This window comes from Limulus polyphemus, unplaced genomic scaffold, assembly GCF_000517525.1.
Source record: "Limulus polyphemus unplaced genomic scaffold, Limulus_polyphemus-2.1.2 Scaffold866, whole genome shotgun sequence".
Lineage (NCBI taxonomy): Eukaryota > Metazoa > Arthropoda > Merostomata > Xiphosura > Limulidae > Limulus > Limulus polyphemus.
This window is the reverse complement of record NW_013666476.1, coordinates 350,549-370,223: the sequence shown is the minus strand read 5'-3', so window position 1 is coordinate 370,223 and position 19,675 is coordinate 350,549. Positions and strand designations below refer to the sequence as shown.

At 33.2% G+C, this 19,675-nt stretch overlaps 1 protein-coding gene across 1 annotated transcript in view; it reads right to left on the bottom strand.

The window, feature by feature from the left end:
• Nucleotides 1–404: 404 nt before the first annotated feature.
• The window catches only part of LOC111086125 (CUGBP Elav-like family member 4), a 48,633-nt gene continuing 29,362 nt past the window's right edge, over nt 405–19,675 (bottom strand). Inside the window, exons 2-3 of the mRNA XM_022387744.1 lie at nt 11,598–11,680; nt 405–539 (exon numbers count right to left, since the gene is read on the bottom strand). Coding sequence (XP_022243452.1) covers nt 405–539; nt 11,598–11,680 — 218 coding nt within the window. The remainder of the gene's footprint in view (nt 540–11,597; nt 11,681–19,675) is intronic.

Here is a 19,675-nt window from a genome sequence, read left to right as displayed (position 1 = left end):
GTCTATTTACTTGTGACCACTCAGTGTATAGACGTTATTTATTTTTCCTGAAACCTGCCGCATCGGTTGTAACCTTAACTCATAATTGCCATAAAATGAAACTTAATGTTCGATTCTCCTATTTTGCTGTTGGTTATGTCTAACGCAGTGGTTCTTAAAGTGTAGTTCGCGGACCACTGGTGGTCCGTCGACTGGCATAACATGCCAGTCACATCAAAAGCAGCGCCATTCTTCCCATTAATTCTGATGAGTTGTTTTTTTTTGTTTTTTTTTTGTCCTGCTGAAGTGGTCCCCAGACGGAAAAATTTGAGAACCACTGCTCTAACAGAACGCGTATAAAGCTTCATAAATATTAATACAATGATCGCTTAAATTTATGTAGTAAGTTCTGTTTATTTATATAATTATAGTGCACTAAGCCCTGGTGTCATGTTTTGATACGAAAAGTTCATTTTGCGAAAACATTCGAGAAAATACAGCGATGTCTTTTTCCGTCCATCCATCTGTAGCCATTTCCTTTCCGCACGATAACTAGAGTTCTAAAAAGCAGATTTTAATCAAATTTCACAAGTCACTTTCCTTGGTGATGAAAAGAAAAGTTACATAGTGCACTACAATACATGTAAAATATACCACACAGATATTAACTAGACGTAGTAGATCATAACACAATGCACTACAATACATGTGAAATATACCACACAGACAGTAAACTAGACGTAGTAGATCATAACACAATGCACTACAATACATGTAAAATATACCACACAGACAGTAAACTAGACATAGTAAATCATAACACAATGCATTACAATACATGTAAAATATACCACACAGACAGTAAACTAGACGTAGTAGATCACAACACAGTGCACTACAATACATGTAAAATATACCACACAGACAGTAAATTAGACATAGTAAATCATAACACAATGCACTACAATACATGTAAAATATACCACACAGACAGTAAACTAGACGTAGTAGATCACAACACAATGCACTACAATACAGATAGAATATACCACACTCTACATAACGCCAAGCATGGTACATCACAACACAGTGCACGTCAATACAGTTAGAACATACCATACTGTAAAGCATGCCAACCAAAGTAGATCAAAACACAGCGTAGTACAATACAAATAGAATATACCACACTATAAAGTACGCCAACCAAAGTAGATCGCACCACAGTACACAACAATACAGATTGAATATATCACACTCTACACAGCGCAAAGCATGGTACATCACAACACAGTGCACGTCAATACAGTTAGAACATACCATACTGTAAAGCATGCCAACCAAAGTAGATCAAAACACAGCGTAATACAATACAAATAGAATATACCACACTATAAAGTACGCCAACCAAAGTAGATCAAAACACAGCGTAGTACAATACAAATAGAATATACCACACTATAAAGTACGCCAACCAAAGTAGATCAAAACACAGCGTAGTACAATACAAATAGAATATACCACACTATAAAGTACGCCAACCAAAGTAGATCAAAACACAGCGTAGTACAATACAAATAGAATATACCACACTATAAAGTACGCCAACCAAAGTAGATCGCACCACAGTACACAACAATACAGATTGAATATATCACACTCTACACAGCGCAAAGCATGGTAGATCGCAACACAATGTACTACAATACAGATAGAATATACCACACTGTACAGCACGCCAACCAAAGTAGATCACAACACAAATGCAAAACTTATACAGCATTAAAATATGCAGAAGTTTCATCTTTTTAAAATGAGAAACAAATTAAATTAAAATCTGTATATAGGCTCACAATCTCCTTTCCAGTGTTCGCAAAATCTAAAGAAAGTTGGTAAATGAAATTAATGCATGCAATGTCAGCAAAATTTATCAAATAGCCAAAGTGCGTAGTTGTCTTTTGATAGCATGACATCAAAAGCCCATTACCTTAACTTGCAATGCTGGTGATATATGTAAAGAGTTGGGGGCGGGAGGGGGAGATAAAAACTATCGACAATGCTTACAGGTTTACACGTGCAAGCAAGCGTGTATTTCAAAGCCTGATGGTAAATGATGAATATTTTAGAAACAAAACACGCAAGCGCAAATGATTTAATGCGTATTCTCGGGTGTGTAGATAAGTCAGTCTGGTTGTCTTCCACGAACAACAGAAATGTATGTCAAATCAGTTTTTTAAGCCGATAGCTCCAATAATATTCATTTTAAAATTTAACTTTTCCCTCTCTTCTAACATAGAACTGTGAAAAAAAGAAATATAATATTTTTGAAGGTGGTATTTACGTTCCCTCTCATCATTCTAGTTGAGCTGATAAAATTTGATATGGGTTCAAATCTTTATCTTAAATTGTGTTGTTTCTAGTGTTTTTGCTTAATGTGTTGCTTCTAATTTGTCTGACTAATTTTGTAGTTTTCAATAACTTTGCTAAAATGAACATCACTAAAGAGGGATGTCTGGAATTGTTAAATATTTCAGAATTTGTATTTTTTTTTTTATTCCTGTAAACTCCCAGTGGATCATAGGGCCGCAACAACACCTCGCCAACGGAAGGTGTTGTTGCAGTTACTTGTAGCAGGTTGGTTTTTACGGGGTGGAGTTGCTAGTCCCGCGCCCAACCCACCCCCCCCCTTTCTCATCCTGGATTTGGGACCAGGCAAAGGTTGGCATGTTTGGTGTGACGGGGATTCGATCCCGCGACCCTCAGATTACGAGTCGAGCGCCCTAACCACCTGGCCATGCCGGGCCCCAGAATTTGGAATAGTGGCATATAATTTAACAATATATGTGCACCTCCCCACCTCCTCATCCATTTAGTTAAGGTAGTTTACCATAGCTCATTTGTGCTTTGTGTCTGTCCGTGACGAGAAGGGTACATAAAGTGAAAAGCATGCAGCCACATACACTTTTCCTTGTTATTTAGTTCAGTTCACAATTATACACAAAGGCATTTTTGTTTTTGATCTAAGGACGTAATAGATCTTTTTTATTGGCTTTTCTTGAATACTGTTGTGGTTCATTCACAAAAGGGACGACCAAGCTGACGTGACGCAACTATAAAAAGGTATATTTTAATACTTAGAAAGAATACAAAGTAACTACCTACGTTATACATTTGGTATTCCATAAAACATTTTTATATCCCTTATTAGACATGTTATCGTTAGTTATATTCTATAAAATGGTCTGTGTTACCAACCTTCGATCAATATTTTCAGTCAAAATCATTTTATCTCAAAATGGCTTTTAAACTAATCCTGAAATATTAATGATTTCAACCATGGTCAACCTTTATTGTGGAAATCATTCTCCTATATTTGTTTGTTTTTTAATATCTCATTGAACCCCCCAAAAAACAAACAAATATAGAAGAATGATTTCCACAGTAAAGATTGACCATAATATCTCAACCTAATACCTAAAGTATCTGAAAGAATATATGTTTTATTGAATTTTCCTGCATAATTCTACCACTTGTATACGTTAAGCATGTTATTGAAAACTATGTTGCTGTCCTGTAATTAAATTTTTGATGTTTTTCGTGTTTAATCTTGAATAATTCTATTATAGTTTAATAATTCTTAAGTATTGGACTTATAAAACCTTTAAGGGTCCGGGAAATAATGGCCTTCAAAATTACCAATAGACTTTAATTTCCGCTTCAATTTGTACTGGAATTAACTATTTCGTTTTTGTTACAAATGTTTACCTGATCTAAGCGGATTACGTTTACAGTCTTAGCGTCTCCAATCTTCTTCATTACACGTGCTTTCTTAAGAGATCTAGCAAATAATAAGGTCCTTTAATGTTTCAATTAGAACCTTTCTCGGCACGCAATATTAATTCTTCCTGGTGTCTATGTTGATCTTCTTGTATGTATCTCAAAAGCGAAGAAGTTTACTAAGCGCTCGTATTTCCAGTGTGTTACCCTTTAAAGGAGGTGGTTGCTAGGATAATGAAGCAATATAAAGTCATTCCTTCAGTGTAAATTACAAATATTGCCATCGGTGTACGTACGCTAAGAAATTTAAGCATGTTTTCAATGTTCGATTCAACTGTCATTAAATTTCAGTTTCTAGTTAAAAATTTGTGCGACCGTATACAATTAGACTAGACACCTCGAGCCATATTAAAATTCAAGCTCCTTTAATCAAAACAGGAGCTATTTCTAAAAATGAAATATTCTGAAGCCAAATACTTGTGTAGGAAAACATTATCAAATCTGTGTGTATATCAAAGCAGTTTCTTGTTGTTTTTTTTTTGTTTGTTTTTCGTTAGATTTGTTCTCGAATATAACTTTTGTAAAAGCAATACTATAATTTTTCTAGTCGAAGAAATAGAAAAACTTGAATGATTCTTCGCTTAATGTTTACCCCCCCCCCCAGTGGCCTAGCGTTAAGTCTGTGGAGTTATAACGCTAAAAATCGGGTTTCGGTAGGCACATCACAGATAGCCCATTATGTACCTTTGTGCTTAACTAGCAAAACAAAACAAACAAAGCCCTGTATTTGTTTACAAAAGAAAATGTGTGCTCGTGTAATTAAATTTCAAACAAGAAATATTTTATATGTATTATTTCAAGTACGAGTTCACTTTAAAAATACATAAAAATCACACACTAAAAACTTATTTACTCCTAAAGACCATTTGTAACTATTAACACACTTTATGTTAACAGATTATTTGTTCGTATTCCAGTTGATCTGTTCTTAGTAATACAAACACGGTAATTTTTATATAAAATAAGTACATCTCTCTAAAATACATTTTGAACTCCTTCAAAAATAATGTATTTGAAGCCATATTGAATGGTAAAATTTCAAAAAGTAATTATCATATAAAAATGTGTTCTGAAATTATAATTGTAATTTTATAAAGTGTTTGACTTGTATGATTTACAATAGATGTAAAACTACAATATACGTAACATTTATTTGCGAAAAACTAGCAAAAGCTGAAGCTGCCACAAAATTTTGTAATATCGATCTGGCGAAATTAAGCAACTAATAACGACCATAGCTGTCTTAATAAAAGTTTTTGCCTAAACTATCTCTACAACTGACAGTAGTGATTGATGACATCTTGATATACGTATACGTTCTTACTAAAGGATCCTGCTAAAGTATTTCTAAAACTAACAGCAGTGATATGATGACATCTTGAAATATTACACGTTCTTACTAAAGGATCCTGCTAAACTCTCTCTAAAACTAACAGCAGTGATTGATGACATCTTGAAATATGTAGACGTTCTTCTAAAAAATCCTTCTAAATATCTCTACAACTAACAGCAATGAATGATGACTTCTTGAAATATTACACGTTCTTACTAAAGAGTCCTGCTAAACTCTCTCTAAAACTAACAGCAGTGATTGATGACATCTTGAAATATGTAGACGTTCTTACTAAAACATCCTTCTAAAGTATCTCTACAACTAACAGCAGTGATTGATGACATCTCGAAATACGTACACATTCTTACTCAAGCTCCTCCCCTGGTAGCTCAGCGGTAAGCTTGAGGGCTTATAATGCTACAAATCGGGCTTACAGATAGCCAATTGTGTAAGTGTCCGTAAGAATAAAACATACAACCTAACAATCTTACTAAAAGATCCAGAAATTACTCCCTATCCAACAGAAACGAATGATTATGTTTTAAAATATGTCATTTTTTAACTAAAGTGTCTTGCCTAAACTATATTTGCTACAAATAGCAACGAGTAGGGATATCTAAAAATGTGTACACTCTCTTACTGGAGAATAATTCCCAAAATAAAAATTGATAAATACGTGGTTACTTGTATGAGGAATTATCTGAAAAAGGCGCTGAAAATAATAAAAACACGATTCGAGTAGCAAAAAGACTGTTAATAATAATGTATAAACAACAAAAAATACTGTAGTAATGTGCAATTGCATGAGAAAAAACCCTAAAAGTAATAAAGATGCCAATAGAGTTACTACAATTGAAATAAGCGCTAGAAACAATGAAGAACTGTTAGTGTAATGAGTATCTGTCTGGTACAAATGCTAGAAAAGAAAACCGCTAATGTAGTGAAAATCTGTCTAGGACAAGCGATTGAAGTAATTGAAAAACCGTTAGTGTAATGAGTATCTGTCTGGGACAAATGCTGGAAACAATAATATAGTGGCTAGTTTAATGAGTTAATCTATACAGAAAATGCATTTATGGTGTCGTTCAGTGAGAGTAAACTTGAAACCATGAACTGTGTGAAATGACTGTGGATGGAACAAGAAAGGTGTGAGAGGATTTTTTTTTGTTCTGTGCTAGGCAACCTGAGTTCATATTTAAACTTCAAGTTGTCTTTTCAAGTATCGGTAACTGAGACGCGAGTTGGCATGCATTTTTCATGAGTTCGGCGTAATAATGTGTTCTTTAACATTTGAGATTCTAAAGTGCGGAGTCAGCTACGAACAGGAAAAAGTGGAAATGAATAATGTAAACGTACATTATTCGAATTCCGCCACTACTGAACTTCATTCATTTCCCAAGATGTTTATAAGTTCGTCAAGTCTGACTTTAGTTTACTTTCACTAACTAAAAGAAGCTACAGTTGCTAGTTGATGTGTACAGACGAAGGACATAAACAAGATCCAAAAAATGTATTCTAACTCTGTAATGTAGTTCATAAACCATCTATTCAATAATTCATCATTAACAAATATAAAGGTTCCAGTAGATCGGATATTAAAGGATATCATAGCATATCACTCCAAGTAACCTAGTGAGCTCGTACAAAGTATCTTATTCTATTCAGAGAAAACTATTACTACGAAGAGCCAAAAACAAAATACCTTTGAAGATGTATTTTAACAGTGTTTTGTCCACCAGGGAAATTAAAATAGCAATGTCCTACTTTGATACTTATCCTATAAGTTATTATCATGATAAAGACAGACACAGTCAACAAATGACTTGTATACATATTCCAAACTTCACTTTGACTAGCCAAAAATATAGAAATTAGAATATTTTAAATGTATTACTAGGTGTCACTAGTACAGTTATTGTTGAGATATATCTTTCAGCCGGTGTATATGTTTAGTAATTTGGGGAAAATAGGACATTTTACGATAAGAATAAATTCGCAAAAAACAATCGCATAAGCATATTATTATAGGAATTAATTAAAAAATATTACTAGGTGTCACTACTAAAATATAGACTGCAAGTTATTATTCCTCTAAATAAGAACCGGTGTAATATTTTAACACTTAACACACACACCAGTACAATATTTCAAACACTTAACACACACAACAGTACAATATTTCAAACACTTGACACACACACCAGTACAATATTTTTAACACTTAACGCACACACCAGTACAATATTTTTAACACTTAATACACACACCAGTACAATATTTCAAACATTTAACACACACACACCAGTACAATATTTCGAACACTTAACACACGCACACACACACACCAGTACAATATTTTTAACACTTAACGCACACACCAGTACAATATTTTTAACACTTAATACACACACCAGTACAATATTTCAAACATTTAACACACACACCAGTACAATATTTCGAACACTTAACACACGCCAACAAAATATGTTAATATTAACACACACCAATACAATATTTCAAACACTTAACACACGCCAACAAAATAGTTTAATATTAACACACACCAGTACAATATTTCAAACTGGTGTCTGTTAAATGTTATAAATATTGTACTGGTGTGTGTTTAGATTAAAATATTATGTTGGCGTGTGTTAAGTGTTTGAAATATTGTACTGGTGTGTGTGTGTTAAGTGTTTGAAATATTGTATTGGTGTGTGTGTGTTAAGTGTTTGAAATATCGTACTGGTGTGTGTGTTTAGATTAAAATATTATGTTGGCGTGTGTTAAGTGTTTGAAATATTGTACTGGTGTGTGTGTGTTAAGTGTTTGAAATATTGTATTGGTGTGTGTGTTAAGTGTTTGAAATATCGTACTGGTGTGTGTGTTAAATACACGGTATTTATAACACTTGACACACGCCAACATAATATTTTAATATTAACACATACCAGTACAATATTTATAACATTTAACAGACACCAGCACGGTATTTATAACACTTGACACACGCCAACATAATATTTTAACACTTAACACACACCAGCACAATATTTATAACTCTTAACATACACAAGTACAATATTTTAACACTAACACATACAAGCACGATATTTTTAGCAGTTAACAGACATTATGATACCTTTCATTTATACAGTACGAAAATATTACCTCATATAATTCTTAATGAGGCACGTTACATTTTTACTAACTTACTAAATGCTATGTATTTACATTTACGCTTGCAAACGATGTTGAATAATTTTGATATTAGTTTCATTTTATGAAAACGACGTCAATCAATTATTTACGATAAGTGCGAACGGGAGCCTATGGATATTAAGACTTTCTTTTCTCTGACAAAACACTCTTACAAACGGTTAATCTGTGAATACAGGATTAAACCTTACATTAATATTAATAAGAAAACGGTGCTTGGAAGTTTTATAAAGCTCTGGAATAATGGCGCAGAACTATCCTATTTCAAAACCTTTTGCGCATATACGCTTGAGATGTAGATTGCTTCTTAGAATTAAGCTGCATGCATAACTTTAGGACATGTTGCCCAACCTATGAGCACAACCTGAATATTTTACATACGCTTCTACTTGGCTACATTTGGACATAAAACTAATTCTAAACGTTAGTATATTTGTATGTACTAAATGTTTTATGCAATTGCATAAAAAATTGGGTATTTTTGTAAAGTGTATGTTTGATAAACAACTGACAGTTACGATAGTGCTGCTACTATGAGCATATACTAGTAACGTACTCTTGAAAATTCACGGGAAATGACAAATACGCACAAATCTGTACACGCTTTGTTTTGAGCACCAATTTAAGTGAATTTTGCCAAGTTTTAAGTAAATCCACGCAACCAATCTTGAAATCCCCCTAAACCCCCTTGATCCCCCTTTGTAAATTCACAATATTTCTAAAAACTAAACTTATATATTTATTTTGAATGATCTCTTAATTGTCTTGCAAATTTTCCTTTCAATCCCTGGACCCAGTCCTAAGACCCTCCAAACCCTATGTAAATGTGTGAACTCAGTAAGAGCCCCCAAGGTTCCTATATCAGTTCGTGGACCAAGTCTTAAGAGCCCCCGAACATTACGTTAATCCGTGGGCCCGTTCTAAGAGCCCCCCCCCCTCCAAGAAAAGTCCCCATGGCTTCCATATGAATTTAATCTGTTAGTTTGAAAGTCTCCTTCCTTGTTAATATAAATTTTCAAGCAAATCGGTTCAGTCAGATCCGAGAGTTTATAAAACCTTTCTTGGCCCCTATATTTTCTCCGTATATTATATCATGTGGGGAACAAGAGCTCGCATGCAAAATTTCAAGACGTTTTGTTAAAAATTGTGGAAGGAATTAAAGAACTCAAGATATACATACAGATATAATGGCTATTCAAGTATTCTATCCCTAAAAGTGCTGTTCTCATGTTTATCTTCAAGATTGTTTTGATTTCATATCTTCTATGACATTTTTTCTTTCCTCTTTACTTTAATTGCTTAATTCTTGTCAGATGACTCATAATCAATGGTTAATGTTATTCTACTGGAACTTCTGTTTAGAAGAAAATATTTAATAAAGTTTAAAAAAACTTTATGCATCAATTTTAATTCCTTTTGTCAAAAGACAGAATAAGGTTATGATAAATAAAGATTTTCCTTTGGTTTCTTAGGTATATTTAAATGTCTTTAATGTATAGAAATTAGTCTTTATTAAACCTTCTGTTTACTCATTCACGTTCTTTTCGCAAAATTAAGCACAAAAACACACTACATTAAAAAAAAACTCTTTTTCATATAAGATAATTTATAATGAATTGTGTATATTTCTAACAAAAACAGTTTTGAGGATTCTTTCACAAAATTTATAAAATATCTCATATATATATACCAAGATGTATCAGACATATGGAAACTTCTACTGGTGTCCTGGATTTAACATTTAATTATCTTCAACTCGGTGTTGAAATTCTGAACGTATAAAGGCTTTAGTCGTATTGTAAGTTTGGTTTTTCAATCTTTATTGTTATCAGTCAAATATATGAGTAATTGAATAAAGTTATACATCATTTTAGGAAGAATTCAATTAGGCGTACTTCAGAATTTTGTGTCCGGACATTGAATCAATATTTTCTGTCCTCACATGACAATAACTCTAAGATCGGAAGACCTTTTCGAATATTGGGTAAAAGTGAATTATAACTTCAAAGCTGCTATCTCAGATCAAGGCAGTTTAAGCATCTTACGTGTAGGGTATGTCGAGAAAACGCAATTGAAAACTGTATTGAAAAGGTATACTTGAGGGCCAAATATATTATCCCTTGGGTGGTAATGAAGGCAAGATAAGAGGAGAAACATGGTAAGTAAAGCTTTCTTTGTTCCTCAACTCAACAAGATGATAAATCCTCCTCGAGACAAATTACAGTAGGTTTGTTCATGAAAGAAGGCATTTGTTTCAGACACTTATGTTTGTCCTTAGACAAACCTTTTATGGTCGGTAGACAGTAAAGCAGATAAAATAGAAAAAATAAAAACGACATGTATATATCCTGAAGTATGTGTGTGTTTGTGAAGTTACTGCTGGATGAATTAACGCACGTGCTCGATTCGATGCCTTTGTTATTTACTTAGCCATTAGCAATAAGATTAGGGGGGAAATAGCTCTGAAATCCTCCTTTAAAAATTCACGTCTTAAACAACAATAATAAGACATTTAAGGAAACTCAAAATTGTTTACAATGGCAATATCTCAGTTGCAACAGTTTTTCGTCCAAAGTTAATGTGTAGTTTATAAAATAACAAGCACGTAACCAGAAGAAAAATATCGTGTTCTTTTTTATCCGAAATCACAATGTGAAAATAACATAAATAGTTTAAATTACAAATTATAGTATTCTTCGTACTTGGGCTATTTTTACGTACATTAATTGTTAAATACTCAAAAGTTTCAACTTCTAATAGAACTGTATCAAACACTGTATTATTGTTTTTTTATGTATTGCTCATTGCATTGTTGCCCGATGAAGACTCCGGGAAGAGGATCGAAACCTTGCAAATAAAAGTATTTTAAAGTAGAGAAAAGTTCGTGTATAATTCTACAAAACATTGTATTATGTTGTCATAGTATGGTATTCATAGCTTAAAAGTTTAAAGAAAAATAGCTTTGTAGATCTTTATACTGACGTTTGAATTATACGTATTTTATCATACGTTTTTTGACACATCGACTTATATATGCAAGTTTTGTCATTATTAATGTCATGCGCAGTGGTGATTTTTCTTCAGCTAAGGGCTACTCACATATCTATAACAATAATCGAGGAAATTCATACCATGAATGAAACCTTATACGTTCAAATAGAACAGAGTAGTTTGTCTCTATCAAATATTATTATCCAGAATCGATGTTATAAAGACATTTGAGGTTTCTACTTACCCCTGGTAATGTCTTCTGCTCGTGCAGCGCCATCTGTGCTTGAATTGCACTTTCCCGGGCACAGTAGGTTAAAAAGGCACAACCTGAAAAAACGAATTACTATTGACCACGTTTTGATTTTTATAAACTATAAATTTGAGTATAGGCTTTCTGTATGTCATATCTATATATTCCCTGACATGTTTCCAATTTGTTAGGATTAACAAAACGAAGTTAATGAAGGCAGGAAAGTAGTTTTAATAGAGTTACACTAAATTTAACTGGTGTAATAGCAGCATCTAGATTTATCTATAAATAACTATGCGTAAGTAACAAATAAAGAAGTTGGAGGAGTAAGAAGTAAAAAAATGAATTAAATGGAGCACTAAATTTAAATATATATATCTTTCTATCATTTATTTATTACTGGAATCTAATAACCTAACACATAATATGCTCAGTATAATGTAAGTTATTCTACAAGGCGAGTTTATGTCCAGCGATGTTTAAAACGGCCACCTAACCTGTTTTATATTGGAACAACGTAAGTTATTGTGAGAGGTCAACTTGAGACTATTATTTTTTAAAACGGCCTACTAATTTTTTTTACCGGAACAATGAGGTCAGCTTATGCCAAGCGTTGTTTAAAACAGCCATCTAACTTTTTTTATTTCTTCGTCTGTGTTCAATTTAAATATAACCATACTTAAAATAACAAAAGTCATCTATTAGAGGATTTTTAAAACAAACATGTAATGATTCATCGTGCTTTACTTCATAATCTCCCACCCCCTGTCCCCGGCTATGTTCTTTCGGTGTATTTTAGGACCAGGGTGTCGTGTTCCATAGCAATATGTTGGAGTAACAGACCAGAATATTGTTTGTATCATATGAGTACTTTCTAGATTGTTCCCCCATTTTTACTTTTTTACAAGCTTCCATTTGTATCACAGAAAATGTAATTATGCAAAATCGAAAGGAGGTGAAAAGTTACGCTGGCAATATGTATGGAAAATATTTTTTTCCTCGAGTATAAAAATTACTTATTTCAATTTAATAAACTGTTAATAAACATTAAGACCATTTACAACAAATTTGTTTAAATGTGACCACAACCTGTTATGTGAGCTTTTATTGTTCTCGATTTGAATTATAACCACCAGTGTTATGAGTCGCAATGTAATTTCGAAATTGTTTTCTTGATAGCTGTCGCTTTAATAAGAACATATTTGAGAAATGTTTTATTTTACTTTGGAAATGCGTTACAATACGGGAAATTCGTTGAAAGTTAGTGTACCAGTTACAGTGAAACAGATAGAGGTGTAACTCCTTTTAAAGTCGCAAAAAACATTAAGTGTGGAGCCAAAATTAGCTAATCTAGCATCAACTAAAAGTAATCTATATTTAATATTTTCCATAAGGCCTGTTTCTTTAAAGTATACGTTTTTTGTTGTTGTTGTTGTTTTGGTGCAAATAGCGCATCAAATTAAATCGTATGAAGTAAATGTATTAATAACAGCAACCTGAGAAACCTGAGTGCTTTCAAAAGATAGAAATTTAGATATCTTAAACTTATCTTCTTAACAAGAAATGAAAAAAATGTGAGTTGTAAATGCCAATAATCACTCTTTTTCTCTGCCAACTTTAGGGCTAACATTGCTGTTAAATTTGCTACGAGAAATGCAGTTTTTTTATGTTTCTGTAACTTTCATTCTAATTTTCGAAATGAGAACTCTCAGAGCATAACTTAATCTATTCGGTTACAAATGTTTAATACCTTATAAGGCATAAGTATGATGGTGTTGTCATAGCTTTAGTTGTTTTATTAAAGATACTTATTTGAAGTGGACTTGATTTTCTAAAGTGTATATGAAAATACAGCAGAATGAGTTACAGTATAATATCTAAACATATATCAGTATCAATTGCAACCATACAAAATATAATATTACTTGCATTTAAACAAATAGAGCATTCCAAACTATCTAGTAAATAGTGACTTTTCATCGCAAATGTCATGCAAAAGAAACAAAAAACTTGGTCAAATATCTACTTCCCGACACAGTTTTGCTGTGTTTAGTGCTAATTTTCACATTTCTGCAGACAGACGTGGAATTTGAAAGATTCACACGAACCGGAAGAGTTAGTAGGTTGGATTTTAAAACTGCTGTATTGGGATGCGATAGAGGTGAATATATCCACATTCTGTTTTATATTTAGAAACTAAAACGTTATTTTTCTTCACGGGAATATAAAATTGTGCTTCTGACGTTGAACGCTGTGTATACATATAAGTTACACATCACAAGAAAATAAGCTTTAATAGGTCGATTAGCTTTATCTTGGGTGAGTTATCTAGGCTAATCAAGAAAACTACGGGAGTCAATTGTGGCCAAGTGGTTAGTGCATCGGCCTATGGATCTGTGGGTTCATTATTTCAATCCCGTTACAGCCAAAAACAACAAAAGTAGCTTTCGGTTTTGGGGCCCGTAAGGGCGTTATAATAGTTACATTCAACTCCCATTATCCGATCAGACAAGAGTAGTCGTCCAAGTAGCAGTGGTGCTGTCGACTAGCTGTTTGTTTGGATCGGGTTTTAGATCCTTTCTATGGATCTGGGAGGGTAAGGTTCTAACTTAGACCTCTTCTTCTCTCATGAACTATTGTTAATCTTGGATGCTATGGAATTCAGTAATTGGCATGCTGATGATGGAATTTCTTTTCTAATTTTTAGTATTCTTTTGAGGGTCATTTCCATGAATTTTATCTGATTATATGGGATTATATGATCTGGATACGGGTGACTTATTTGCTTCTTAACCCTGTGTATTTGTGTATTATGGATTTTGAATTACGTAGTTCACGAATAGTTGGATTATGTATGGTATTACTAGTGTAAAGCGTTGATTGACAATTGCTATAAAAAGGGTGGTACTATATAGTAAAGTCAAAGAAGGTATTTTTGTTTGCGTCTATAATTGGATTCACTGTTTGTTCTTATCTCGTTTGACTGCTTTCACTCTAGTCTATAATTTCAAAATTAGGGACGAGTTAGTGCAAATAGCCCTCGAGTAGCTTTGCGAGAATATCCGAAAAGTTGTTTGTATGTTTGAACATAAGCACAAAGTTACACGAGGGGTTATCTGTGCTCTGACCACCACGGGTATCGAAACCCGGATTCTAGCGTTGTAATTCCGCAGGCACACCGCTGTGCCACTGGGGGGGGGGGGGCTATCCGAAAACAACAAACTGTACTTTTAGGCCTTTTCCTCCACTTATGTAGTCATGTGGACCTGTTACCACTTTGATACAAGTATCACAGTGCAATAGCCAGAGTTCGAGGAACTTATTAAACTTGAAAGCTGAGGTAATAAGAACAAATACGTTGAGCCACAAGTAACAAACTGCTTTTTATTTTGAACCGGACATAAATGTTAGACATATATAATGATAAAAGGTTAAAACTTAGGGAAGACAGCTTTACGCGCAATCGAAATAACAAAAGATCTACGAATTTACAACAACAGGTACTTTAGTGTACAGTTTTAAAGATAGCAATTGCAATCCTCGTGAGTTTACCAAGTAAGTAAGGTTTGTTTGTTTTTGTAACTTGTTTCCGTAGTTACATGCTTTAGAGGATCTTACGTCACTTCCGTTCAAAATAAAAGGTAAACCTGGCTGATATTATCTACATTCTTCGTATGTGCTTTATAAATATATCATTTTCGAAATAAATATATCAACCATTTTTATTCGCTATTATAGGATCAGTGACAGAAGAGATGAAGAAGAAAATAAGAATGTTATCATATAAAAGCATTACTCATATTTTCTCCAATTAATTAGTTTTAAAGATCTTTCTCTCTCTGTTTGTCTTTAACTATATGTCTCTGAACGCCCGTTTGTTTGTTTTTCTCTTTCTATGCCTGGCTGTTTCTCTGTTTCTGTCTTTCTCTTTTTCTTCCCCCCCTTATCTCTGTCACTCTTACTCTCTGCATCTGTCTGCCTTTATGTTTCTGTCATTCTCTCTCTCTCTGTCTATCCATCTTTGTCTTTCACTCTCTATGCTTTTTTTATTCCCTTTGCCTTTATTTTTCTTACATTTTCTCTCTAGATAAATATATAATAAACTCTTCACGTTAAGCTGTAACTCCCATTTATGTAGCAGCTATCTTTAATATCCTTCTCAAAGGAAGATAACGCGCAATCGTGTTGTGTGCTAATATATACTATTATGTAAAGCAACAGAAGCATGTATAGCTACACTTATACTCATGTTTCAGACTTTAGCACGAAGCATATCAAAATACGATAATAAAGCATATAAGAAGCAAAATGATATTATCTATAAACTTAGAAATAAATATACACACAAAGTACCTTCGTGAACAAGGTACAATGACGTCTCAAGCCAAAATGATTCTTAGAAAAAAATAGGAAGGAAGATTTCTAAAAAAAAAAAAGATAAAATTAGAACAGCGGATTAGAAGAGAAAATTTACAAATATGGCTTTTTATTATAAAAAAAAACCACACAATGTTATAAGCTTTTATGAAAACCACACAATATTACAAGCTTTTATGAAAACCACACAATGTTATAAGCTTTCAGAAACAAACAAAACAATTATTTTTATAAATTAGTTTCTGTAACATGCCAACAGGCTGTCTTGTGTTACTAAAAGTTGCCAATTACCATTGTATATATATATGTGTGTGTGTGTGTGTGTGTATTTATTTGTAAAAGCTTAGCGTTTAATATATATAGTACGTATAAGCACCTAAAACGTTAACTTGTGGTGTTTCCAAACGTATATGTGAACATGATATTCAATAATACAGCTACATGAAAACTACGACAACCAAATATATGATTGCATCATGTTTGTTCAAGTAAATGAACTCCAGTTAATCCAAAACAACCAAGTGTTTGATTCACAACATGCTCAAGTAAGTCAATTCCAGTTAATACAAGACGAACAAATACATGATCGCTTCATGTTCAAGTAAATCAACTCTAGTTAATTTAGAAGAACCAAATTTCTGATTCACAACATGCTCAAGTAAGTCAATTACAGTTAATACAAGATGAACAAACACATGATTGCTTCATGTTCAAATAAATCAACTCTAGTTAATTAAAAAGAATCAAATATCTGATTCACAACATGCTCAAGTAAGTCAATATCAGTTAATACAAGACGAACAAATACATGATTGGTTCATGTTCAAGTAAATCAACTCTAGTTAATTAAAAAGAATCAAATATCTGATTCACAACATGCTCAAGTAAGTCAATTACAGTTAATACAAGACGAACAAATACATGATTGCTTCATATTCAAGTAAATCAATTCCAGTTAACGCAAGAAGAACAAATATCGGATTTACGTCACAGTTAAGTAAATCAATTCTAATCATACATAAATCATTAGCGATACCAGAATTTGTCCTTTCCTTGAAACATATTAACAGACAAAGTGATTGAATAAACGACAGTATTTTCAGACTTTGTCTAAAGTGCTCTACTCTTCTCATCTATTGTATTTTCAGACTTTGTCTAAAGTACTCTTCTCATCTATTGTATTTTCAGACTTTATCTAAAGTACTCTTCTCTTCTCATCTATTGTATTTTCAGACTTTGTCTAAAGTACTCTTCTCGTCTATTGCATATTCAGACTTTATCTAAAGTGCTCTACTCTTCTCATCTATTGTATTTTCAGACTTTGTCTAAAGTACTCTTCTCATCTATTGTATTTTCAGACTTTATCTAAAGTGCTCTACTCTTCTCATCTATTGTATTTTCAGACTTTATCTAAAGTGCTCTACTCTTCTCATCTATTGTATTTTCAGACTTTGTCTAATGTGCTCTACTTTTCTCATCTATTGTATTTTCAGACTTTGTCTAAAGTGCTCTACTCTTCTCATCTATTGTATTTTCAGACTTTATCTAAAGTGCTCTACTCTTCTCATCTATTGTATTTTCAGACTTTGTCTAAAGTGCTCTACTTTTCTCATCTATTGTATTTTCAGACTTTGTCTAAAGTGCTCTACTTTTCTCATCTATTGTATTTTCAGACTTTGTTTAAAGTGCTCTATTCTTTTCATCTATTGTATTTTCAGACTTTGTTTAAAGTACTCTACTCTTCTTATATATTGGCTGTTCCTGATTGAATTTTCGATATCTCAATAGCTTAATATTTAACAAGGATATACGCGTTTCGTACAGGTACATTTCAACCCTGGGTTATTTTAGAAGTTTCGAGCGAAGCTAAATAAAGGGTTACCTACGTATAATCGTCCCTAATTTTGAACTGCTAGACTAGAGGGAAGGCAACCAGTTCACAGCATCCACCGTCAACTGTTTAGCTACTCTTGTGTAAGAAACTAATGAGATATTCTTAAAGCGCACCCACAGACCAAAAGTACGGGGTGAGTTTTTCGTGGCAACGGGACGTAAAGCATAAATCCACGGATTCTCATTTCGGAACACGTTAACCAATAAGTTACGCTTGGCTTTTCAACTGCAGAAGGGTGTATCAAAACCTTAGGTTCAAAATGGCTCCGCAAAGTACGTATACATATATTATCTATACAAATATACCTACATCGAGTCATTACGAGTCCTGTTGAAAGAAACTGTATTGTATAATGACTGCCTATAGTACCTTCTAGACACGTTACCTACATCGATAACAGAAGAAGACCGTGAATGTTTTTATATAAGTATGGCAAAACAAACTTGTCAAAATTTGATACATCAACGATGATAAGGATATTCTGTTTTGAAATAATTTAATCAGATCAATAAGTTTGTATCAACATCAAAATGCAATCTTTCAGTTAAGTTTACATTAGCAACTGGCAAAAAAAGGAATGTTGATTAAGTGGTCTTTACATTTAAAAGGAAAATCGATAAATTATTGAAATGACTGCAAATGCTCAATAACATATGACATCCTGCTTTATACATATGATCTGAATACATATTTATTCGATTATTCAGCTCAATATAATATTATAATCAAACTTATATTTAAACTGTCGGCAAACTGTACTTGCCATTGTTATTCAACCTAATTAATGGTGTTAGTATGTCGAATTAGTCTATCCTAGAATATTAACACATTCAACGACAAGAGAGTGTTTCTCTGTACGGAATAACACTGAATCGCGAATGTTGCCCTGTATGGATTAACACTGAATTGCGAATGTTGTCCTGTATGGATTAACACTGAATTGTGAATACTTATTTCTGTATTTCGTTAGTTATGTATTATATTCCCTCCGCGCAGAAATAATTTTATTTTAGTTTAAAATTTGGCTCTTTTTTTTTTCAGTATCTATATAAATATAATAGCACTGTCTGTTGTATGTCCATGTAACTACGTCGCGGGGTGTGGATGGATCTTCACCAAAATTGGTATGAAGGTTCATTAGGTCCATGCGAGGGTATATCCACAATTCCAGTTTTGCATTTTGCGTTTTGCGGTTTTTATGGGCGTTTTTTTTGCGTTTTTTTACCACTACTTCGCCCCCTGTTGATGGACCTTCACCAAATTTAGCATGAAGGTTTTTTTTTTGGTCCATGTGGAGATACATGCAAATTTGCGGTTTCACATTTTGTGTTTTGCAGTTTATATGGGCTTTTTTTACAATTACATATAAGGGGAGCAACTTTTTATTTCCTAAGATAACCTTTCATTAATCATGAATTTACATAACTTCCGTCCAGGGGACGGGTACTCCAACCAGTTATATTTATTTTTCAAAACGTTTTGAGGAACTCTGTTCTGCCTAATAATGATTATGGACGATATGTTCAGTGGTGTAGTGCTAAATAAATATGTGTCGGAATTTGAAATCTACTGCATAAGTGAAGGTACGGCATTCCGGCTAACAAACGTACAGGTACGCCGTCCGTACCCATATGTTTTCACCCCACTACACCCCTAGATATGTGTCCGGTAAGACTGGTATCTCTAACAGTTTGCCTTGTTATCTTCACTTTCTTCATACAAAGCAACAGTTTTCCTACTCAATTATACGGGTGCTACTTTGATAGACTTTGCCTGCTTCAACCTTCCAATTGTTCAAAGG